This window comes from Leuciscus leuciscus (genome assembly GCF_965113295.1).
Source record: "Leuciscus leuciscus genome assembly, chromosome: 20".
Classification (NCBI taxonomy): Eukaryota; Metazoa; Chordata; class Actinopteri; order Cypriniformes; family Leuciscidae; genus Leuciscus; species Leuciscus leuciscus.
Window position 1 is genome coordinate 30,879,512 of NC_138744.1, and position 26,843 is coordinate 30,906,354.

At 36.9% G+C, this 26,843-nt stretch overlaps 2 protein-coding genes and 1 long non-coding RNA gene across 4 annotated transcripts in view; all 3 read left to right on the plus strand.

Annotated features, from left to right (window-relative positions):
• Positions 1–2,262: 2,262 nt before the first annotated feature.
• Positions 2,263–10,744, plus strand: dctn3 (dynactin 3 (p22)). The gene is made up of 7 exons (XM_082148778.1): positions 2,263–2,421; positions 5,191–5,275; positions 5,358–5,444; positions 5,998–6,081; positions 6,207–6,265; positions 10,008–10,067; positions 10,233–10,744. Exons 1-7 carry the CDS (start codon positions 2,320–2,322, stop codon positions 10,317–10,319), a joined length of 564 nt encoding a protein of 187 aa, XP_082004904.1. The 5' UTR covers positions 2,263–2,319; the 3' UTR covers positions 10,320–10,744.
• Positions 10,745–11,746: 1,002 nt separating this feature from the next.
• The window catches only part of ttk (ttk protein kinase), a 33,197-nt gene continuing 18,100 nt past the window's right edge, over positions 11,747–26,843 (plus strand). For both annotated transcript variants that reach the window (XM_082150272.1, XM_082150273.1), the window contains exons 1-6: positions 11,747–11,866; positions 12,787–12,883; positions 17,267–17,489; positions 20,773–20,879; positions 20,996–21,139; positions 23,281–23,377. In XM_082150272.1, coding sequence (XP_082006398.1) covers positions 12,796–12,883; positions 17,267–17,489; positions 20,773–20,879; positions 20,996–21,139; positions 23,281–23,377 — 659 coding nt within the window. In that variant the 5' untranslated portion in view covers positions 11,747–11,866; positions 12,787–12,795. The remainder of the gene's footprint in view (positions 11,867–12,786; positions 12,884–17,266; positions 17,490–20,772; positions 20,880–20,995; positions 21,140–23,280; positions 23,378–26,843) is intronic.
• LOC309484286 lies at positions 23,989–24,616 on the plus strand. The gene is made up of 2 exons (XR_014200822.1): positions 23,989–24,235; positions 24,460–24,616. It is a non-coding gene; the product is annotated as an uncharacterized lncRNA (long non-coding RNA).

Here is a 26,843-nt window from a genome sequence, read left to right on the forward strand (position 1 = left end):
TCTGCACAGTCCATCATCAGTGGCCAAAAGAAATCAAAGTGTCTTGACACTTTTTCCAAAAGTGTTCCACCAACAAGTACCTGTGCCGTTGTACTTTGAAGATCAGGAGCAAATTGATGCAATCCACACTCATCTGACATAAATTCTGGCCAACACACACACACACACACACACACACACACACACACACACACACACACACACACACACACACACACACACACACACACACACACACACACACACACACACACACACACACACACACACACACACACACACACACACACACACACACACACACACACACACACACACACACACACACACACACACACACACACACACACACACACACACACACACACACACACACACACAGACACACACACACTGTGATCAAATTCACCATGGATGTCCTTTTTATATTTTTTTAAAGTTTAGCTTTTTTTTAATGAAATACACACATGAAATGCAAATTAAAAAGGCAGTTTGTGTTCTCGTAACACTTTCTTTTATGTGGTCTGTGACTCATGGGGTCAGTGATTCTGCAGGGTCTCCAATAAGTATTATAGTTTATCTCAGTTGCTTTGGTGCATTTCTCAGATCACACCTGAAATCACATCATCTTTCACTTGTGCACATCATAAAAGCAATTTCTCATTTTATACAAATTGCAAATGCTTTGGTACATTCATGCAATTCATAATGTACAACTGTCTGCTGTTTCCTACATTATCAACTCTTTATGTCATGTTGATCAAAATATAGGCCTATTATGCTATTTCTCTGTTGAATTGTCATACTCAAAACATCTAGCCATTAGTTCCTTGCATAAGTCATTAAATGCAAAATGGCTGACTAGTTGTCATAAACTCTTAAGCATGTTTTCAATACATTTCTATTACACTTTATTTTGTAAATGTGTCCTGAACTGATGAATTGCGGAGGTGTATTTAGAATTTCACTAATGAAGGAAAAAATGAATTGATATAATGAATAATGATGAAATGTACAAAAGCAACTGTGATAAAAAATTAAGGATTCAGGAATTTTATACAAAATTTAACAGTGAGTCCTGCTGCTTTTGAATTTGACAAAATCAAATTCACCATGGATGTCCTTTTTACATTTGTTTGTTTAATTAAATTTTATTTTTTTATCAGTGAGCAGAAGCACTTTGACAGGAGGATAGAAAAACAGTTAAAGCAGAGTGGCAAGCCATAGGGGAGTCATCATAATTCATAAATGGTGTTGATAAATAATGTTTTTGTGAACAAAACTATTGTCTCTTTCTTATAAATGGCCCTTGGAATTTTAGAAAAGGGATAAATTGTGTTTGTCTTCATAAAATGCTATGTAGGACACTGTTTTGTAGCTGTATGATGACTAAGTGAATAGTACAGCAGATATTTAATCGAGAATCCACATGATTACATGGTGCTGTATGTCTAATGGGCTAAATATGTTTAATATCTAATTGTAACTTTATATAAATTCACAACAACATATTTCACTCAGTCTCCTGTATAAAAACATACAGTGAATATTCTATTATTATTAATTAGTATTATTATTATTACTATTTATTCAATATTAATGTATTCAATATTCAATTAACTATTCTATAGTAGGTCATATATCATTACTTGTCATCTGATCCAACTATGTGTGTTATTTTTTAATTCATGAAAACAAATAGTCTTCTGTATAGGCTGAGTGAAGCCCAACCTAATATCTAGAGATTTTTTAATCCATAGTGCAGTGCAGATTTATACTAAAACGTTTAATATTTAAATTAACAAAAACCACAAATTCGGGCAAAATCTATGAACTGGACGGTTATTATTGTGTAAGTTTTGAGCATCGATTTAATGGTGTTATTTCGCAGCATATCCCCCTACTGGACGCATCAGGAACAGCAGGGGCGTAAAACTGCCAGGGGCGTAAAACTGCTAGGGGCGTAGATCTACCGGCTCCAGGTCTGCAGCCTCCCCATATAGGTCTACGGAGACCCTTGTTAGCCATTAAGTACATGAGCTTACGGTTTATGACATCAAAGTACCACGAGAGCGATTCAAAAGCAAAAGGAGAAAAACAAAAACAATTCAAGAGCAAAAGCAAAAGCATACTCTCTATTCGCTCTCGCGGTATGATGTCATTCAACATGTCTTGTCTGTGCAGCGCCGGTTCAAGTCGAACAAGCCTATTCTCTGGTGTGACCAGTGTTGGCGGACTGCGCTGTGACGCGCAGAAGAAGAGGCTGTCCGAAGCGTCATTTCCGGGTAAGAGAAGCGCTGCCAAGTTCCAAACAACAAAATGGAAGGGAAAAACAATCTGGACGATCTGGACGCTCGTCTTCAAGTTCTCGAAAAACGCGTTCATGGGGAAAGAGGAGGAAAAAACAATAAGCCAGTGAAGGTGATTCGCCTCAGACGCGCCTAAAGGCCTCTAACCGCTCTGTGTGTGTGTGTGTGTGTGTGTGTGAGTGAGTGAGTGTCAGCTGTGTTTATTGTTGTGGATTTGACAGATCATATGCACGAGATAATAGCATTCATTCCTGCTGACGATTATACGGTTTTAATGTGCATTGGTTGTCAGAAATTGCATGCTGGCATTGGTATGTGTTGTGATGCAGTAACGTTACTGAGAGCTGTTCATTTTGCGGGCGTGGCAGCAGACAAAGTACACTAATAAACCTATGAAAAAAGAAATAAATAAGATTAAATTAAATGAATGAAGTTGATTTAAACAAATTGTTAAAATAATAAATAAATGCTTTAAAATGTCATTTTAATAAATAATATAGTTCCTAACCAGTACAGTACAGTACAGTATAGTGAAAACAAGTCTTCCAAATAATATTTAAAACATATTTTTAATATACATTTTTATAGTATAAATTAGGTCTTTATACATGAAAATATATAACGTTAGCTGATAAAAAAAAAAATAGGATGGGGGTCCCTCACACAAAGATGATAATAGTTGGGGGTCTTTGGCATTTAAAAGATAGAAAACCCTTGATCTAAGACACAGACTAGATTTAATGTACCGCCACTCACTTAACATTCACATATAATACCATTTAAAGTTGCCATGAAAATGAATGCAGCATACGGGGTTCTGATGGAAACAATGTGTCAAAATAGCGAAATGTCTTTCATGAGTTCATTCTAATTTCGAGATTACATGGAATATTTATACTTTAAAAAATAATTTGTAATGCTGCAGGACCATTCAGAACAAAACAATGTATGCAAAATGTTATCAAAAGTGATAAACTATTCGGTTTTACCTAAAAAACTTGATGTTGGTAAAGTACATGTCCAGTTGTAACTCTTCGTTAGGGTCGGGTATCGTTTGAATTTGAACGATTCCGATTCCGATTCCTTGTTTCGATTCCGGTTCCTAACGATTCTCGATTCCGATTCTTTGGCAGGGTCAAAAAAGTTTAGATCAATTTTAATTATATTAACTTTTTACTTTTTATGAAATTTAATATGAATTTCTCACAGGGCTGTTTTCAACTACAATATAAATATCAAATCTACTTTAAACAACTTTTTTGACATTTTAAATGAGCTAGCTAACCAACGGTCTTTCTGAAGGAAATAGTCTGACCTTCTCCATCAATTGAAATATAAAAAAATTTGCATCACAATAAGTGTATTGTATTGTATGTGATTGTCACTAACATTTTAGTATCTAAACTGAATTTTATTAGGTTTAGTGACAACATGTTACAATGTTTACATGGTACAATTTCTGGTAAGCTACGCTTTTTAATTATTTCATTTCAATTCAGTTATTGTGATTTGATTTAATATTGACTCATTTGGATAAATATTAGGTACTCAAGATAGGCTTTAATTTTTCTCAAGAAAAAAACAACTCACCTAATGCTGTAAACATACAGAGAGCCCTATCAGCTGGCAGTATTATTTAAGGTTAAAAATAACTCAAATTAAATATAATGCGTTTTTTTTAATTATAATAACAACTTTATTTAATGATATAAGTTCAAATATAATAAATATGTAATATAGTACACATATTTAGCAAAATACTCTCTATAGCTCTTTTTTTCTTGCCAACTAGCCTATGTGCTACAGCCTATATGTTCATTAAATGGCTTTCCTTAGGTAAATATGACATAATTGTTCTCCAGCTATGTTATTGACCTCTTCACGCTGATAAAAAACACTGATTGATCGATATTATATATGAGGAATATACAGTTAGGTAAGTTGTAGTCTACTGTATCTTTCAACAGTGTTCGTGTTTTTTGTACTATTAGCTGCTAGTCGAGATGATCGGTTCACGTGCGCTAGGGATCTGTCGCGTCACATTTACAAGCGCCAAAACGGTATTTATTGTTTGAATTTCGTAATAAAATTGACAGAATCTGAGAGCTGAGATTTTTTTGCATATCATAAAGTAACTGCTCTGTCTAGTCTGTCGGTCTCCGTGTCCTCTTTGCTTCACGATTTTATTGTGCGTGAGAAAATGGATGTGTGGTGTGAGAAGTGTCAATTGCGTGTGTCTCACGGTAAATGCGTGAGAGTTGGCAGCTCGTAAATGTGTTTTCATGAATATATATTTTTTTTTTACGTTCGCCGACATCGCGTGCAGTTTTCAAACGGACGAGCAGAGGACGAGAGAATATGGTTGCAACTTGCAAGATACCGAAGAATAAGAAAACATCATATGTACGTTTTTAAGGTTTAACGTCAGGGTTGTTTGCTCTGAATACATTTTATGAGACGCTGTGTGAGTTAATAAGGCAACTCACACAGCGTCTCATAAAATGTGTCGGTTCGCAGTTTAGCATAACAATCAATATAAGCTTACACCTGTGCTAGTACACGCATTTACCATGCCGTGTGTACGTTACAAATGTTTAACTAAAGTGTCAGCGAGTTAACATTTGGCAGTTTGAAATCGATTATGTTGTTACTTCAGTTCAGAATAGGGCTAGAAATTACTTAGACAGCGGTTTCTTCTTCCGGTCGGCGGACTGTGAATCGAAACTAGGAATCGAAATTTAAACTTTTGAACGATTCCGGGAAAATCGCAAAGCTAGTCCCGGTTCCAATCGATACTCGATACTCGATACCCAAGCCTACTCTTCGTATATAACCTGATTAACCTTTTGCTGGATTTATAATCTGTCTCTCCTTCCTTCAGTGTGCTGAATCACTCACAAGGATCAGTAGTGCTCTTGCAAACACAGCAAACAAGAGAGAGCGTGTCAAGATCCTTCACAAGAAAAGTGAGAGTAACATTTGTGATCAAAATCCTGTGTATATTTTAATATGTTCCATCATCATTTATTAATTCATCTTTTCTATCAGTTGAAGATTTGCTGAAGTATTTGGACCCTCAGTTCACAGACTTCATTGCTGTGCCAGATGCAATGAAATTGGAGTTTATTCTTGCAGGTTAGTGCACTTTTTTCACCCATGTGATTCCCAATTGGTTTTGCTTCAGGACCCTGATTTTACATTGGACGTAAAGTACCACAAATGTGAATTGTACAAGCAGACACAAATTAAAGAGGGCTACAGAGTCCAGACTAACTTTACTAAGAGCACTGTTGACCATTACTGAACATTTTAGGAGTACAAGCAGACCTTCTGAAGTGCTGGAAAAAGTTGTGTGATCATCCGTTAAAAGTGCTTGAATTTCACTCTCAAAAGGTTGTATCAACCCTGAAATGAATAATGTAAAAACATTCAACCATTTCTGCTACAAACCCATAGTTACAGTTAGCGTTGCTACATTAAATCCATGGTGAATGTTGGTGATTGCGGATTGAAAAGCCTTCTATAACTTGTTTGTTCATGGCACAATGTTTCTCCTGATTTCCACGTCAGCGTTATAAGGCCTAATCCTGGCTTAATCTAAGCCCTGTCTGTGAAACTAGGCCCATATGATTTAGTATAGAGTTAATTATTTCAGCAGTGTATTAATCTCCTCCTCCTATTTCTACAGAGGAAGAGTTTTTGCGTTCCCAGGCCACATTATTGGAGCAGGTTCACAATCTTCAGCCTCTTCTGGACAGCAACCACATCAAAGGTAAAATACTGACCATTGCTATTTTTTGTCAAATATTTAAGTAACTCTTTTATCATATTTTGAGGTTATCTGGATGTATTATTAACAAAACTGTGTTTCCTCCCCTTCTCATCTTGATTTTACAGCGGTTCCAGAGTTGACCACTAAAGTGCAGCGGTTGTCACAATTTCACATTCAACAGCAGGTAACAACATTTTTTTTTCTTTTTCTACCTCCGTTATCCTCTGTGCTCTCTCCCATGGGTGTAAAAAGTACTGAGAAATTGTACACACGTTAAAGTACAGTCGCTCTGTTCCAAAAATGTTCCTCAATTAAAAGTCTACATGTAAAGGTGCAGTAAGCGGTTTCTGGTAAACGCTGTTAATATTTAAAATCACCAAAACAAACTCGCCCCTACACAAAAGGATCACACCCCAATCTTGATGCCTTCGCTCCCACATTCACATATACGCTACGCAACACAAGGCAATGACTATGGCGAAATCTGTGCCTGCCGCCTGAGGGTATGACGTCATCAATAAGTGAAAGCAATGTGTGTTACTATGATAGTTCAGGTCGAATGTCTAATTGTTATTTAGCTCCTCTACTCCTTCGATGATAAAGTCATCCCTTCCATCCCAAAAAAGAAAATCCCTACATAACACGATAGTGCAAGCAACTCATAAATTACACATGTGACAAGATTAAGGGGTTATAGTGATCACTAAAAGGGGAACCAAAAGAAAAACATATTATTAAGAGTATGTTATCTCACTTTTCCGACACACTTTGGGAGCCGATGCTTGAAACAGGCGGTGGAGGAGGTTTAGACGTTCCAGGCTTACAATAATAATAATAATGCAAAACAAGCAAAGATGACACAAGTATATTCAAGCAAAAGACAGCATATCTTAGTTCTGTGAAACACTGCAAAACCAACATCACTAATGTATCAAGAAGAAATAAAGCAACATCAGGTTCAGCGTCCGTTTTCAAGCCTGCCCGCTCCTGAAGTCTCTCCAGCGCCGGAAAGCTTCTCCGATATTACAGTGGGTCCTACCTGCTAATGTCTGTCTTGAGCACTGATCTCTCTCTCCTGCCCCATCAGGAGTGGACACGCCCCTTACTGCTGATTGGCTACAAGTGTGTTTTGGTGCTATGTCCACTTTTCAACAGCATTTTTCAAAAATTGCTTACTGCACCCTTTAAGGTGTAAGTACTTACTTGTACTTAAGGATTCAAAGAAGGCCTATTACGTTCTTTTGACATTTTCAACAAAAAAATTGTGTAATGTTGCTGTTTGAGCATGAAAATGCTCTACAAAGTTACAAAGTCCCTCCAGCGGGAGTTCTTCTCTATATCAGTGTCACTGTTTATTTAACTCCCTGAAACGCCTCCATTGTAGTCTTGAGTTTTCTTCCGAAACGAACACGTCACAATATTCCTTCTTTAAATAATTAATACGCAGAATAAAGGGGCGGGGCCTGGTTGAGTTAGTAGTGTGTTGAAACCATAGACTGTAAAAAATATGGACAAAGCGTCTGTGACGTCACCCATAGACTTTCTGAAGAACGGGTTTGAAGCCGTTTATGGGGGGTATGGGCGGCGCCATCTTGGAAAATCTTGGGAAACCCTAACCCCGCCCACCTTCTGACGCAGCGCGCGTCACTCAGCTCGCTCTGCTACTCCGGTTATCTCTGTGTATATTTTAGGCAACGAAATATGTTATAAAACACCATACTAACTCTTTTCGTTTTCATTTAAAGAAATCTTAAACATTATAGCCACACAAATGTGGTTCAGGCAACGCGTATTGATTATATTCACTGCACATAACGTTTGCCTATTTATAACAAAACGAAATATAAAACACAAACCTGCCTCTTTTCGTTTTAAATATAATATAAAAATATTAAACATTTTAATATGGTCCAGGCAATATGTGCATTTGTACTAAACAACAGATGTTGCAGTAAACAACATTACAGATCATCTTCGTTGTATTAAAATTTAAAATGACAAAACTCAACCCAGTCTCTTTTTGTTAAATTTCAGTTTTATCAATATTAGCTATTATAAAAGTATAAGTAAAAGGTAAAGTTACAATAAGCTATACAAATAAAGCAAACAATTCAGTCAAACATAAAAAGTCATGCGCTCGATCTAGTCTAACCATACAACGGTACAAGTTAAATATAGCTTATAAAGTTATGAAACTTCCCCTCAGCCAAAACGATTGCCCACGAGACCAAAAATCGCCCGTTAGATATAGACAAGACGAATTATATCTCATGTTTAACCACTACAGAGACGCCAGAGTCAGCGGCAAACCTCAAAACGTCTAGCCGATGAAAGGCTGCTCCAGGCGGGGTACATCGCGCCGAGCGCCCGGTCATCGCTGGATCTCACAACTGGATACAATTTTCATAAATCTTTATAAATAAACCACAGATTTGAGCTTTAAACAACTACATTCTCGCCTGAAAAACTCTTAAAACTACATTTCATGATACAGAAACAGTAGTATTATATGTCAACTGTATTAAAAAATGGCGCTTCTTATGTTGTCATTCTGCCTTTCAGCTGTCAATCAAGCTGTCAATCAAAGTTAACCACGCCCTTATTGTCATACATTTTATATCTAAATACTATCTAAACTAACGAGTTAGAAAAAAATTCACTACCCTCGCCGTTGTCAGGCACTCGGAACCTATCGAAAAATCCAATAAAAGTCCATGGGACCAACCTGTAAAAACATGATTTTATGCTGTGAAAACAGACATTTTAACATGGGGGCTATGGACATTTGCTCCCTTTTGGGACCTTCCCCTAGCGGATTTTCGATGTATTGCAGTTTTTCGCACTTCCGGGTAGGCTTCATTTTTCAGATCAGAATGTTGCCCCTTGGTTGAAACTGGCGGTTATGGTAAGGGACGAGACATTTCCCAAACACACTCGAAGTGGTTGACCAATCACAACACACTGCTCCAGTCGACCAATCAGAGCACACTGTGCTTTTCAGAAGGAGGGGCTTCATAGAGACTGGAACTAAACGGAGCGTTGCTGACATTTTGAACATCAAAGCATGAAAACATATTCTAGTACACTTCAAAAACATAATCAAAAATGAAAAGAGCATAGTATGTCCTCTATTATTATACTTAACTGGACGTGTGTAATATTAAACCGATATCCTTAAACTTGTTACCTGAATATTTTCAGAAGATGATTTTACAGTGGTTTGACATTTGATAGTGATTTTCAGACTAATAGTCAAGACTAATCAAGAACCGTGTTCACTCTCAAGTGCATCCATCTACAGTGATGGTTATCATAAAAACACATTACGATAAGTCAAAGTCTGTGTCTGAAAAGGATAGTTCACCCAAAACTTAATTTTACTAACCCTCAACCAATCCCAATCCTAACCCTACAGTAAGTACATGTAGTTAATTATTATTACACAGTACTAAAATATATAATTACACTGTAACAAGGACACCTTAAAACTATTTTAAGTTGACGTTGTTACAGTGTAATTATATATTGAAGTACTGTGTAATAATAATTAACTACATGTACTTACTCAGGGTTAGGATTGGGATTGGTTGAGGGTTAGTTGCATCTATATGCATAATTTAATGTTATTACTATGGTTAGTACATGTAACATATGTAACAAGGACACTGTAAAATAAAGTGTTACCAAATAAAGTGTAACCAATGATAATTATAGTAGTGAAGTACTATTACTCCAATACTTTTTACACCTCTGGTCTCTTATGCACATTTGCATGTGGAGTGGAGTAGGGTTTTCTTTGTGTAAAACTTGGATTTTACATGTATTTTAGCATGTAGGTTTGACCTTCACTAAATGAGAACATGTTGTGAATCATGCTGATTCTCCTTCCTATACAAACATATATGATCTGTGATTGACTTCCACAGGACCAGAATGAAGAATTGTCTGCTGAAGTGAAAAGGCTGTTTGAAGAATACAACAAAATGGTATCCTTACTTGACGTGAATGTGAAAAAAAGACTCCTCCTCAATTATATTTGCCTGCTTGCCATGTGTTCAAAAGTCCCTGCAGCCAAAAAAACACACAATAAGCTCATTTTTGAACATGAATTCTTTCGCATGAATGCCTTAGTGTCCTTAACCTTTTCACAGATGATTCTTTTATCAAAACAGTTTTCACAGTGGGATGAAACTCTGCGTATGCTGGAAGGACCCAAGCAAGGCCAGCCGATAGATTAAGATTTTAATGCTTAGATTGATGTTTCACTGTAAAATGTTGCATTTAGCAGTCTTCATTACACATATGATTAATAAAACAGCACTGTCATTCCTAAACATACCTTGTTGTATTTAAGTGTTGTGTAAGGCTTCTGCCTACCCTTGATCTTGTACAAATATTGCAAGATCTTGCTTCTCTTACTGTATTATTAAATAATTAAATGCTCATTACATTTGTGTTTACACATTTCTCCTGTAATACGAGGTGCTTGGAAAATGTATTTCAACCATTCCCCTCTAAAGTAAAGAGTTGAGGAACTCGTTTTGCTTTTTAATTTATTTATTCCAGCAATTGTGAGGATAATGTGTGTATGAGGGTGTTTTTGTTTTACAGCATTTAGAAAAGTTTCACCTCCTAAATTACAATAAATAAACCATCAAAGTGCTGTAGTGTTTGTTGTCTTCTTTTTGTACAAAACATGTACTATATCTAGAATTTACCTGACTTGCCGGAGACATTAAAGGGGTCATTACATGTTTTTTTTAACTATATTTTTCGTAGCTCCTTTAAGGCTTGTCAATATATGTGAAACCGCATCTGGAACAGGAACAAATGTAGGGCGGGACTTGATTTTGTCCATGGAGAATTGGTTGGATGGTTGTGGTTTGCTATTGGTGGATCTCATGTGAGTGACAGGTTGCCCCGCCCTCACGCCAGTAAACACATCATCAGAGAAGAGATGCTGCAAGAGGGAGAAGTTATTTTGATTAAAGATTATGAGGGCACATGAATTTGAAATTAATAATAATAATGAAATATGATGTGCATGGATAAATAATTTGTAATAAATACTGCAATATTATAAAAATAATAAGAATTGGTCATTTTGATTTCATGGTGAATATATATATATATATATATATAGTATAGAAACATTTTTTATTAAGAACAACATTTTACCAAGTTTGTATGGTTTCAGTTATTTAAACAATAAAATAAGCTTTTATTTGTCAGTGTTTAAGAAAGCAAAAGCAAAGAATAAAATGTTACTTACGAAATGGTTCAGATCATTTGATTGCATGTGGAACTGAACAGAATAATATTTGAATAAAACGTGCTTTATCTTTTTTCACATCAAATTGTCATTGAAATAGAGCCTATCATTATATCAATTCCACATATTGTAAATCTATATTTAGTTTCTTCATGGTTTTATATAAATTCTCTTTACATCTACAACGAAAAAGCTTGTACAAAAGTCCCATGAGCGTTTAACTAGCAGTCTAAAAACGTTCCAGTGCATATATTACTGGATATATTCTATTACTGCATATGAAACGCTTGTTTGTAGACATTTTCTGCTCTCCAAAATCTTCACCAGAGCGCGCGCAGAATGAAAGTGTGACGTGGCAGGGAAGCCCCGCCCATCAGGCTGTAAAATGATCACGTGGAATACAAACTGACCAACAGGAGCGCGCTTTGGGGAAGTGGCGAATTTTGAAACGGTTGTTGAACAAAACAATTACTCGATTACACCGTCAGATTTTCCTCCTTTCTCCGTCTCAGGGTAAGTGTACTGCTTTAAAAATACCCTTTAACATCGTCCAAAATGCAAACAGTGCGACGTAGTGCGTCAAGATGTTGATTGTCATTAATTTAATAAATAATGCACGATTGTCAACGAGGAGTGTTCTGTTGTAAAGTGAGATTAGCCGGATAGCTGCTAATCACCCGACACGGTGGAGCTGTTCTTCAGACAAAAATAATTATGTCAAGTCATGAGACTGATAAAATTAAGGTCTAGGATAAAAACTAGCTCAGATGCTGGTAGGCCCTCAGACTTTACTCCTGTAGTTTTGGTTCATCATCATCATCATCATCGTCATCATCATCAAAACAAACTTGAAATGTTATTTTCGCAAAGCCTGGCCTTTGAAAGAGACCTAACATTTGGAAGACATTTAGGCTTTGTTCACTTTGAATACTTTAAGATCCATTATGAATCAAAGGTTGGATGAGACATCTTTAAAATGACAGATAGATAACGTTACGGGCATAAAGACATAGACTGAAGCATGGTGAATATTTCCAAAGATGTCAATGCAGTACAGTAATTGTGTTGTGTTTATGTTTGTGTTTTGTAATATGCATACATAGCTGCATGCAAGTATAGTAAGTAAAATGGTCGGCTAATTTGAATTAAATTAAACGTAAATGTTTTTGGGGGATCCTGTTGCGGAGACTTCCCCTTTTTAAAAACACTAAAGTAATTATTTCATTATGAATAAAAAAATGTCAACGTTTTTATAGTTAAGGTTATGTAAACAGTAAAATAAGCTTTTATTTGTGGAGAGACATATTCATGCATATATAGACTGAAGCATGGTGTCATTTTCCACAGATGTCAATGCAGTACAGTAATTGTTGTGTGTATTGTGGTGTAAGTGGTGTGTGTATTGTGGTGTAATTGGTGGTTGTGTTGTGTAGTGTGCAGAGATGGATGAAGAAGAGAGCACTGAGCGACAGATGCAGATTGCCATGTTGTGTCAACGGCTGGCCAAGATGAAGAGATTATTCAAAGATGGTAGGCTAATAGATTTAATATTTGGGTAATGAATTTGCTATTTTCAGGGTACGCACACTTTAAACCTTGCTCTATCAGGGAATATCAAATTTGGGACTTCCTCTAGAAATGTTCTGGACATTAAAGGGATAGTTCAGCCAAAAATTAAAGTTCTGTCATCATTTTCTCACCCTCGTGTCGTTTCAAACCCGTAAGACTTTCGTTCATCTTCAGAACACAAATTAAGATATTTTAAAGGGGTCATATAATGCCATTTTTGTACAAGCTAATATGATTCTTTAGGGTATAAATTAAAAGTTTGTAATATACTTTAATTAAAAATTCTCATTAGTATTGTAAGAAAACACTAATTTTACCTGGTAAAAAACAGCTCTGTTTTCAGCACGCCGTTTAAGTGCATGTGTCTTTAAATGATAATGAGCTTTGCTCACCCCGCCCCTCTGTTCTGTGCGCACACCGTTTCTAACACAATAACCATAACGCGGTGTTCATTCTAAACGTGGGATTATGAATTATATTGAGAACGTCATACATAGAAAACATGCCGTAATGTACCCTGAGTGTAAAAATAGCCGCATTCATCGTGAAGCGTGCAGCAAGGAGTTGCAAAGATTAATATAAATATTAATATAAAGGTTAATAAAACGTTACACTCACTTCTTCTTCTGGAGGTGCAGCAGGAACACGAATAGTTGGTACTGATCCTTTTTTCAGGAACAGCTTCTTAGCAAAACCAGCTTTACTGACCCTCGTTTGTAAAGCTGTCTGGTGTGAAATGATTCACACAAACATGAAAGCATGGAAGTTGATCGTGGGGAATCCCCGCATCAATGCTTTGGGAATATTCCATCAAAACATCAAAATGACTGCTGTGTTCCTTATTACAGCCAAGAACAGAACGCCACAATCGCTTAGACGCCATTCTTCTCCAGCATATCAATGCACTATGATGACGGAGAGCACGCTCACGAGCGAGGGCGGGTCTGTGTTGAAACGCTGCTGTCAATCACAATCGTGGGAGGGGCGTCGATTTTGTGACGTCACAAAATCGAACGGCTTGATTTCAGAGAGGGTCAAACATATAAGGAGATTAAAAAAAAAAACACTGGATGGATTTTTATCATTTTATGATGGTTGTGTACAGGCACTGCCAACACACATTTCAGTACAATCAACTTGTAAAAGTGCATGTACCATTAAATGACACCTTTAAAGAAATCTGAGAGATTTCTGTCCCTCCTTTGACAGCTACACAATTACCACTTGACGCTTCAAAAAGACAAAAGTAAAACTAGTCCATAATATGAATTGAGCAGTCCGAATTTTCTGAAGAGTCTCGACCGCTTAATATGATGAACAGATTGAATTGAGTCTTTTATTCACACATAAACATTGATAAGCGAACATAAACAGAAGCTCAACCGAACCTACGTGATGCGCGAGAACAAACCTCATTGTTTCTTGGCAGTGGTGGGCTGTCAGGGCCAGCTAGGCCTTCTCTGCTGGCCTAAACACTATCAGAATCTTCAAAAGCACTTAAAAAAATTAAAGTATGAAAAAGTTATGGAAGTTTAAATTTACATTAAATCAAATATAATTTATTTCATATTTTTCTTTTATATAAAATATATATTTTACAAAATATGTTTTACCAAAAAATTACTATAAAATGAAAGCCATATATCTAACCAAGTTGTGTTCCAAATTTGAAGTTGATATCACAAAAATTGAAGTTCCCATGAGATTTTGTTTAGGCGTATTACCGAAAATAGCCACCGGGTGTCATTGAATTCCATTGAATTTAACTGTATGCATTCTAACATAACAAATTAATAAATTTATGTCCAAATATCACTTCTGTCACTAAATATGGAACCTTGAGACTCAGACCTTTCTGACAATATGTGTTTTGTCAAGATTAGAAAATATTTTTATCATAAATTATGAAACATAATTATGCCCAAAAGGGGAGGAGCCTGATAAAATAATTTAGAGTACCGTTTCTATGGTAACACAATGTCCAATTTCAAAACAGTTTTCACAGGATGAATTCTGAGATCGTAAGCTTTCAAATGATACCTAATTTATGATAACTACTAAAATACGTAATGTAATAAAAAAAGGCGATAAAAAAATATAATATAATATTTTAGAGGATAATATATATGTTATACTTTTTAGAAGAAAATATTATTTTATATTTTTTTATTGACAAATACTAGCCTAGATTAAATATTTTATTATGAACTTTTAGCATGAAAACCAAAGTTTCAATTATTAAAAGTGTGTGCGTGGACTTTTTGTGACAAACGCCAGAAACGCCTGTTATGATGTCGATTTTTTGAGGTGCGCTCTTGTCATAAATTCATCTATTACTGTTCCTGCATAAATTGTAACAAAAAACAGTGCTGAAATATCCATTAAGGAGTCTTAGACCTTTCCAACAATATATAGTTTGTCATGATTAAATTAGGATTTAATTGTAATATAGTGACGTAAACTTAGGCGTACCGTATACAGTACGGTGACTGTTAAGGGGTTAATATATTTTCTTCCATGACTGGCAATTAAACTGTTGCTTTAACCAATCAGATAATCAATCAGATTTAATCAGCCAATCAGATTTCGCTTTGACTGCACTGGGGCCATCTAGCAGGCGTACAATAACGTCAGCATTTTCACATCATGTGATTGGATGGTCAGAGTGTGTACTATTACTAGTATTCAGAGCTAGCTAACCGCATCTCTAGCGAACTGCATAAACTAAAATATATTCATGTAGATTTAATAGTTTTTCAACACACAAATTAATGTTTCACTCCCTCCTCGACCCCCAGCAGGTTCAAACCTACCGAAAAAAAAATCGCTTGTCCAGCTTAAAGCAGAGGCACGGATCACTATTCGATCTGTCCCGGGTAAAAACAGAATTAACTGACTGTAATGGCGCTTTTCCACTGCATGGTACGGCTCGGTATGGTTCGACTCGGCGCGGAACGGTTCGGCTCGCTTCGCTTTTCCACTGCGTGGTACGACTCGACTCAGTACGGCACGGTTCGGTTCGCTTTAGCTCGGTTGCTTTTCCACTGCAGTAGTACCGCTTCAAAGTGGGTGGGACTGATCGTTATAGTTGCCGTCTCTACTGCCATGACATCATCATATTAAATGCGAATTTTTCATTCCGTGTTTCCCCCTCCGCTCCTCGGCAACCAACGAGAGGAATGTCTGCACCTCGTCCACTGACCACGATTCAGCCATTTCTTTTTTGAAGTTTATACTCATTTTTTTTTTTTTTTTTTTTTTTTTTTTTTTAAGCAAATACTTTTAAAACAGGCGCTACAGTGTTGGCTGTTGTCTACTGGCTATTTAAATCTAGCGGGTTTAGTGTCTCGTGTCGTAAATACAATGACGCTGGTAGTGATGATTCTGTCTGACCAATCAGTGATCTGCAGTGTTTTCACGTCACATTTTAGTATCGGTACGGTACGCTTGGAACCTCAACAGAGGTGGTACCATTTAAAGCGAGCCGAAGCGAGCCGTACCGTACCATGCAGTGGAAATGCGCTATAAGTGAGCCGTACCGTACCATGCAGTGGAAAAGCGCCAAAGCGGGCCGTACCGAACCGAGCCGTACCGTACCATGCAGTGGAAAAGCGCCATAATGTATGCCATGTCTGATTTTAAAGGCAAAAGTCCCGTTGATCTTACTGATTTCCTTCAAAAATCTTTGTGAGAGCATGGGGCAGCTGTACACATCGTCATGTGTTGCGGTGACTGTCCCTGTGTCCACGGCTTCTGTCGAGCGGACACTCTTAGCCCTAAAGCGAATTAAAACCAATGCCAGAAACATGCTTGAGCTTCTGTTTACCACAACTGATGTGTGCGTTGATGAATGTTTATATGTGAATAAAAGCCAAATTAAATCTGTTCATCATATAAAGCGATCAAGTATCTTTAGAAAATTTGGACTAAACCGCTCAATTCATATGGATTAGCTTTACGATCTCCTTATGATCTTTTTGAACCGTCAAAGTGGTAGTTGCGTAGCTGTCAATGGAGGATTTCTCTCAGATTTGTCATTTGTGTTCTGAAGATGAAAAGTCTAAAAGGTTTGGATTTGGAACCACATGAAGGCGAGTAAATGATGACAGACTTTTCATTTTTGGGTGAACTATCCCTTTAATAAAGTTAAGGACATTCCTCTAGTTCCAGTATAAATGTTTGTAATTATGCTCTGTGCTAAAATGTTTAATCTTTCTGAGAGCAATTTCTAAAATGTTTATTAACAATCTTAATCCAGTAGTAATCATAAAATCATTGATCAAAACAGGAATTCTGGGTTGTAATCAACCAGACCAGAACATTTACAGCTTTTCTTCCATTCAGATGACACAGATTACATCAACCAGGCCATCAGTTCAAACTCACCTCAGACCTGCCGGACATTTCTGACCAATCTGGAGAAGAAAGGCAATCCTCAAACGGATCCCAGCCTTCTCACGAAGCTCATCGACTGCTACACGCGTGTGTTTTCCAGCATGCCGTTGGGGAAGTACAGTCAGAATGAGAGCTATGCCAAGATGCTGGTCAGATTTGCAGAGTTAAAAGCGTAAGTCGCTCAAGTTCCATCGCCTGTTTCACTCTGATTTAAAATTATTTATAGCATCCTTTTCCTCATTATGGAAGTGATGTGCATAATGATCGCTGTTTCTAGGACATACTATGCCTTGTTATAAAGTCCTGAATTTGTTTTTGGGGTCTACTAGAAAAGGTTTTCATGCTTGAATGTTGAAATAACACATTATTTTCCACATATTTTTTAATGACTGCGTTTACATGCACGTTCTTAAACCGATTACACATAAAATTAAACCATTTTCCTTTATTGGTGTAGCTTAAGAATAAACCGATCGACATGGCTAGAGTTTTGCCTGGCATGTAAACGCCTTAATCTGCGTTCTGAGTGTAATGCATGAATGCTTACGTTTTGACGTCACCACCAGGGAATAACCTGTTTTTTTATTTATTTTTTATACGGTCTTGTATGCATTGCAAGTAAAACGCATACAAGACTATTAAAAAAAACATTGATTTGCATGTAAACTGGTAAATGGGGTTATTTCAATAAATTGATTTTTGGTAATTATCATCGTATTGGTGTGTATGTAAATGTGCTCATTGTTGCAGCTCGTCTCTTCCCAGTCTGTGTCTGAAATCGCTCCCTATCCACTATATAGTGCACTATTTAGGGTGTCGGCAATTTTGTAGTGGTGTCCGAATTCTGAGTGAACGACATCATTCCCTACATTCGTTCACTACTTTTACCCATAATCCTCTCTGAATTCGAGTGTACATCCGATGTACACTTGCTGAGACAGTATTTCCCACAATCCAACACGATAAGGCGATAGAGCGCGAATGAAAAATAAACAACAATGTCACCATGGCAACGGCGCACGCGAGATAGAAAACAATCATTTATAAGACCAGACGCCTGGTTATTTATTTATATATATATACCGTTATATCTATATTTGAATAAACAAATGTGTTGTGTAGTGTTTTGTTCTCTTTTATTTTCACATATAAATGTAAAAAGTAAATAAATATGACAAGCAAGTGTTTTTATTATCTTTTTTTTTAATCAAATAACGCAATAAACGTGAAAAATACATACATACAATTGTTACATACAATTCATGCAGCCAAAAAAGGAAATATTAAAGATGGGTAGGTAATGTTTATGACGAAATTGTCCGACCTCTCGGCGCGTGATATTTATGTCAGCGTCCGAATTCGCTCACTCATTTTCGTTCACTCTTTGCTGATGTAGTGCACTCAACTGCCATTCACTATGTAGGGATTAGTGAATGAGTGAACGAGTGAGCGGTTTCAGACACAGCTCTAGTCTGTCAGTAACGCTAAGTTTAGTTCCTGTCTCTATGAAGCCCCTCCTTCCGAGAAGTACAATGTGCTCTGATTGGTTGGCTGGTCCAGTAAATTGTGATTGGTGAATGAAATGTCACGCCCCTTACCATTTAAGTAGCCTAATTAATTGTTAGGTAGGCTAATCTCTCTCACCCTCTTTCTCGACTCCGTGCCTTGGATGGTTTTGAGTACATTTTGACAAAACCTGTCAGATCTAAGTATTATTATGTTTTTGGTGAAGTTATTGTTAAACATGAATCTTTTTTTCTTTTTTCTTTATTATTTTGTAACAAACGAGGGTCTCTGTTTAAAAACGCCGGCTCGAGCTGCAGGTTCCACTGCTTTACCGCAGCGCATATATCTTCAAGTTTAGCCTAACCGAATGTCCAGTTTAATTGCCACAAGTTGATCTTCTTGTAATAAAGATCTCATCGAGGAAAATCACGCAGTATTTTTGTATTTTCACTGCATTTTCATTGCATTTTTAATGTATAAAAAGTTAAATAAATAATGAATTTTAATATAAAAATATTAATGATTAATCGATAGTCGATCGTTAATTCTCCCGTCGATCGACTAAAAAAATTTTATCGAATGCCCATGCCTAATCGAGTTCGATACTTTTTTGGCACTGACCGAATTGCCTCTATACCATCGAGTATCAACAAATGTCTTGTCGTTCGGTACCTAAGGGGTTAATCTTGTCAACGTCAGTGAGCCAATAAGCATGTAGCATGATTGGCTGTGGAGGAAAAACACTAGTTTACGCTGGTTATGCCCAGAGACGTGACTCACACGTGAGACTGTAGTGTGTAAGCGACTTAAGGCCTCATTATGCATCTGCGTCAACTCCACGGCGTAGCTACGCCGTCACTCCTACGACGTCGTGGCAGTTTTATGGTTCTGCGTCGGGTTGCGTTGCATCGCGGTGCATTTCACCGCCAGAACGCTAGGGGGGTGTGTGGGGCGCGAATCTCTTTGCTAGTTTGTTTTGTTCCGTGCGCCGGTTCCGCTTTTTAATTTCCGACAATGGCGAGCGAAAGAGAGAGAGTTTTGTTGCAGCTGGAGCTAATCGACGTTGAACAACAACATGATTTTATTGCAAATGTTTAATCGCAGAAGAAAAAGAAGACGTCAGCAAAGGTGGTCTGTACGACCAGTGCACGAAGACAGGGAAAGCTACACTCCGGAAATGATGTATAATCTGACCAATCACAGCCCTTGCGGTTTGCGTCGCCACAATTTTTTGGAGGTGCACGTCGAGCTACGGCGGAGGGGTTGGAGAGGGGTTCGCGGCGACGCAGAGGGGTCTGTGGGGGTAGGCCGTCGATTCGACGCAGAAGCATAAAACAGGCTTAAGCGTACCAACCCCCATACAGTAGATGGAAAAGGTGTGGAAAATATCAAAAGTGTAGCTACATTTCACCAGGCTCGATGCCAACAGCGCGCAATGCAATATTCGCGACAAGATAATTGATAATTTACCGACAATACAACAAATCTGATGAAGCATTTTGACAGCACATGGAATAAACTTAAGAGCAGAAAGTTGAAAGTTGCTCCGTCTTCGACTTCAAGAAGAACTGGAGCGCGTCACAAATGAACCGAAACTCGGCGAATAGGATATACAGGAGAAACAGGCGTATAGAAAGCTGTAAAATTTCTACTTTTAAACAAACCAGTTCGAATCGAAAACAAATACTCTCTGATTATGAAAGGTGCATTTCTCTCTACAGGCGCATGTTCACTATATTGCAGATTACTAGCCAGCAACATCAACTTCATCTTTGTTGTCAACACTAACTCAAAAAACACTGGTTTATTAATAAACAAGTAAAATGTCTCCTTGCTATTTTTTCCCCGACACATTCATAATCATTAGGATGCTTTTGCCAGTGCTTTGCGGCAAGCTTTATGCGGTTTAACTGTTTTATTTTATTTGTAATGTCTCTCTTTGCCAACAGCATCCAAGATGTAAATGATGCCCATGCTAGTTTTGATATAGCGAGATCCCACTGTAAGGATTTCGCCTTTGTTCACATTGCTTATGCTCAGTTTGAGCTTTTACAAGGTAAGGAGACTAAAAGTAAAAATATAAGACATATTTAGCTTTTGCCTCTTGCTGTTTTTGCTAAATGTTTGCTAATTGAGAACACACGGTCATGAAGTTTCTTTCATTCTCCCCAGGCAACTTTAAGAAATGCACTTTGATTCTTCAGAAGGCTTTTGAAATGAATGCTAAACCCAGGCACGTTCTGGAGGCTGCCGTGCAGAATCTGAATCTAGGCAAACGCCAGCTCCTCTCACAAGAAGATAAAGAGAACATATCAGGTTAGTGTAGGCTACATTTATGATGTCCATTTTGGAGCATGTTTGTAATTGCATTGAAAAATATGAATAGTGCATTTCTGCATTATTAAATATTTGATAGAAGAAAATAACAATAACTGGTTGTAATAAGGGTGCATGAATGAGAGAATTGTCATTTTTGGGTTAAGGGCAATTCCATGCAAAGGTCATCTTTACCATGAAAAAATAAAGTTTTAACCAAAAGAACAAAACCCTTTTTAAGTTGTCCATTTAGGTCTGTAATATACTGTATTAATGTGCTTTAACAAAAATTGTAAGAAAATTGCCTTGTTTATCCACCAGATATGAGGTAAGCAACAATGCTTAAAATTACATTTTCAACCAGCCATATTTCATGCTTTCAAAAAAAGGTATCAAAGACCCCCCTTTTTAAACTTTATTTTAACAGTAAGCATTTTGCAGAAAGATGGAGGCATGCCTGAGAAATAAATATACTAATTTGGTCATAACAGCACTGCCTGTTGAATTTATAAGGGCTATAATAAAGAGGTCTTGACGCTTCAGTGCACTGTCACGTCCATAACGTTTTAAAGGTTTAGTTTATTTAATATGACAATTATAAATGCAAATAACTTGAAACTTTATTTACAAAGCTAAATTATGTTTATGCTTATTAGGATCGACAATTCATCTCACTACTTTGCTCTGAACAACCATAATAATGCGTTACGGACGTGACCGTTACGGACGCTTCATATTAAATCATGCATATGACTATTGTGATCTGTTTCAAGACAGAAATGATTTTGGCCACTTCATTAAAGTTTTGTTTTGTAGAAAGACTTTCTTTAAAGTGAATTTCGTTTTGTATAAATTGTATCTTAATTTTAAATCAAAGTTTCATCAACCAATTGCCTGGATTTAATAAATAAATAGCATAAATAGCAGACATGGAGGTGCACGCGTGATCACTTGCAACACGTGAACTTGAGCGCGTCTCATAACTGAACAGAAACTCAACGTATGCCTCTCAGAAATATAGCCTATCTATAGAAAGATTGAAAGATCAAAACGAAAAGAAATAGGCAACTCTCTGATTGTGTAATCCGTATGAAATGTGCTTTTTCCACCACCACGTCCCTTTAGAGGCTCGGTACGATCACGCTGACAAAATAATAATAATAATAGGCTAATAATATTGCGTGTCAATTATTTTGTCAAATCATTTTTATACGAAATAAAATGTGATGATTTTGAATCGCAACTGTGCATTAAAATCCATAAACTGGCCGAAAACCGTACGATCATTTAGACACAAAAAACGTAGGCTACATGATTGCTAGTGACTCACATCTATCAGGAATCTTCATTTCAGACAGTCTTCTTAATGTCAAAACAGCCATTATGCGTCAACAAAAGTGCCATGATGGTTTGATTTTTGATTTTCCAAACAGATTCTATGTATTTCAGACGCGTCACATCCATAACAGGGTTTTTGGCTCGATGGTGTTTTATGCCCCCAATGGCTCCTTAGAGGCAGCTAACCCTACCCTCAACCTTAAACCTACCCATCCCCTCGCTGCCTGGAAGGCGCTGTTGGGGGCTTAAAACACCAAACACCGGGTTTTTGTCACATCCATAACGTTGGTTTTTCCTAATAATACACTTCATAAAAATATATATATTTTAAACATTGATATTTTTATGTTCAGCTAAGACCCCTTCATCATGTGGATAGCATTATTTAAAAATTGGACTTAAAAGTTCACAGACTTTAAAGGAAATCGAACAGTATACCAAAAACTCTGTCATTTCCCGTCACATCCATAACGCATGCATATTTTCCTTTTTGGGGGGTGCTTAAATATATTTTAGAAAAACACATTTTGCCTGTCAATTCCCCAGATTGGGTGCTCTGAGAATATGCATTTACAATTTAAATATTGTAAGAAGTTTTTTTTTTTCTGAGACATTTCACCTGTCATTATGAGTTCAAATGTCACATCCATAACGCTGGAATTGCCCTTAACTATTCATTGATTTGTGAAGATTTGCTGTAAGCAGTTGTTTCTATTATACTGCTCTATGTAATGCATGCTTTTGCTTTCTATGAATGAATGAATCATGCTTGTCTTTTTAAATGACTTGTGAAATCTCTCTAGTATCTGCACACGACAATGCTCAAGATTCTGTGAGAAGCAGCTCCAGAACATCAGATGGAACATGTGACCTGCAGGCCAGCAGCACTTTTCCCCAGGGGTATGACACGTTTATATCACTTATCCTTGAAGTACTTGAATTTGAGTTTTTGAAATTTAAGTCCTGGAAAACAGCTATATATATATATATGCATGTATATGAAAAGGTACTTAAAGTAATTTCACATATTTTGTCTTTCAATAATTCAAGCAGTGTTTAATTTTATTGATAAAACAATCTGTTCACGCAAAATTAACGTTGCAGCTCATCTGATATAGATGTAGAGCTATTTTGCATAGCTATGAGCATGATATTGCTCATATAAATATCCAAGTATATGATACAGCTTTCATTCTTCAGGAGAGAAATTAATCATATATTAATGTAAAAAAAAAAAAGAAAAGTGATATCAGTTTGAATAAGGAAAGCTATAGTATCCTTTCAGTGGTTAAAGGACAAGTTCGGTATTTTACACTTAAAGCCCTGTTTACAGATCGTATCTGATGAAATAGAACGGTTAAGATTAAAATTTGGACACATGCTGCTGTCCCGAGAATTTTAGGTTTATTTCGCTGAAATGCTTGAAAAGTCCTTAAGTCCTGGAATTTCATTTTACATTATCTGTACGAACCATGTTTATGAGATGGCCATATCAAATTAAGCAACATAGTAAATATCACAATGATTTTTTTTTTTATAAACATTTAGATTTATTGATATATATTATTAAAAGTAGAGATGCACCGATTGATCGGCTGGTGACCGGAATTGGCCGATTTTCACGTGATCGGCCGGTCAGTCTGACAAATACCGATTTTATGCCGGTCAAATGCACTCGGGCGCCGCATGATTAACATCGCGCAACATCAGCATCACACGTGCACGCGGAACACACATGTAGGAAACCTCGTGAATTACGTCTGTTCAGACCGCAAGCGCGTATTTTTTTTTCGTCGTGCATGTTAATCACAACGGGAGCGCGAGCAGCGCGAGCAGTGAAGCGCGTTTTTCAGCGCCGAGTCTATTTGCTGCACTGCTCACGCTCAATTAAAGGGAAAGCACACTTTTGATGGACAAAATAGCCTAAATAGGGTTTCACAAAAAAGTGCCCAAAATGCACAGAATGTGCGTGTTTTAACAAGAACTGGAGTAGGCTATGTCAGAAAAGAAAACGAAGAACAATATTTATAGAAAATGTACCCATTTAAACTTGTTTTATTATTCAGTTTGTACAAGTGATTGCAATAGGCCTGTGTGTGTGCTTTGAGAAATATCTTTATACTGCAAGGCTATATTTATTTAATTTTTTATTTATATATTATTTTATCGTCATTCCCTGTTTTCATACAGACGTTTAGTTTGCTAAATACATGTATAAAAAAATGATTGGATATTGAATGTGAAAAGGAAATGGTTCTTCCATAACACTGCACTTTAGATGTGTGTGAATTACCCACACCTGGAGTAATTTATATAGTTCTGATTTATAGCATTTATCTGTTCAAAAAAATATGTACTATGCAAATTGTAAAATGTTCTATTACAGAAAAGATATAAAATAAATATTTGTGTGTGCTGTAAAGTGGTCAGAAAAAATGAAATCGGAATCGGCTAAAATCGGTATCGGCAGGTCAAACTTAATGAAAAATCGGAAATCGGAATCGGCCCAGAAAATTGTAATCGGTGCATCTCTAATTAAAAGGCAAAAAAGTGCACATATTGTTCAGAAAGTGTCATCTCCTTACAATGCCATATATAATTTAAAAAAGTTAAGAAATTTATTATTTTATTTAGCAAGGATACATTAAATATATCAAAATTAAAAGTAAAGACATTTATAATGTTACAAAAGATTTCTATTTTAAATAAATGCTGTTTTGTTTGCTTCCTATTCATCAAAGAATCCTGAAAAAAATTAAGCAGTACAACTGTTTTCAACATTGATAATAATCAGAAATGTTTCTTGAGCATCAAATCATCATATTAGAATGATTTCTGAAGGATCATGTGACACTGAAGAATGGAGTAAGGCCCCGATCACACCTGATGCGTTTTTTGCAGTGAGAGGCGCCTTTTTTCAATTGTTTTCCTATGGCAGTGAGCGTTCTGCGTGCTGTTTATGCGCCTGCTGCGCCTCGCGTTTTTGCAGTTGAAAAAACAACAACTCCGAGCGGAAAAAGCGCCTGACGTCATCGCGTTTTTTTTCCACTGTCCAATCGAATGAATGGAGAGCTGGGCCTTCCGTTTTAGTGACGAAAGCTACAGTTGCTTGAACGCCCGGAGAGTGCAATGATGGAGGATAAACTTGTGGTGCTCTCACGGGTTACCAGGAGCTTAACGACTTCACGAACCGTAACTACCACAATGTTAACAGAAAGTAAATAAAGTTAAAATAAGGCTGATTTGACTTTTACTTGACTGACAGGACAGCTGTTTCAGTGGTTGCCTAGCAACATAAAAAACGCACTGCTCGTTCTGTGTGATGGGGCAGTGCTGTGTGCCTCGTGTTTTCGAACCTGAAAAACGCGTTAGGTGTGATCGGGGCCTAATGATGCTGAAAATTCAGCTTTAATCACAGGAATAAATTACATTTTAAAATATATTACAGGGTAACTCTTGCTAAATCGCAACCTAGGATTTTTTTGTTAATCTACCCGAGTCAAACATTTGTGTAAAAGCATAATTAGAATGGCCGTATTTTTGTTTTCGGTCAAAATGCCTTTTGAATGGGAGTGCATGGGGCACAACTATGATAGCATCAAAATCACCATTTTTAAAACACTAAGAAGGCTCGACACAACATGAAACTTTGCTTGAAGTATCACCCGGGGCTCTATACATGAACTCGAGCATTGACCACATTGTTCGTGTTCACAGAGTTTACTAAAAAGAAAGGTTTTGTGCGACTCACTTTATCAGTTAGTGTATCCAGTGGCTGGAATTTTGTCAGTCAAAAGTAGTTGATCTCCGAATGCAACGTCACATGAGGAGAGTAGCGATTTTGATGCTATCATAGTCGTGCCCCTAGCACTCCCATTCAAAAGGCATTTTGACCGAAAACGAAAATACGGTCAATCTTAAAAGTGCCGTTTCCATTCTAATTATACACAAATGTTTGACTCGGGTAGATTAACAAAAATAGCCTAGGTTGCAATTTGGCGAGAGTTACCTTTTAAAACAAAAAGAAATCAGTCATTTCACTGTTGTTTTGCTTTTGTAGAGATAAACCATTTAGTTCAGTTGGACAACAGACGCTATAATTATAAACTGAAAGCGTCTGCTCTGCTCAGGAGTCAGATTTTACTGATCACGTGAAGATAGTGAGGAGAGATGACTTACAGGACGGATTTGGTGTGCATTAGATCCTGACCGTCATTGACAAATATCTTATCTTGTAAAATGTACACTCCCTACACACAGAGTAGCCTACATGTGATTGCGAATTTAAACGGGAAAAAAACCGCACATTAAAAGGCGATTTCAATACCCCGCATATTGATAGGGGCTCCCTGATGCCCACAAATTA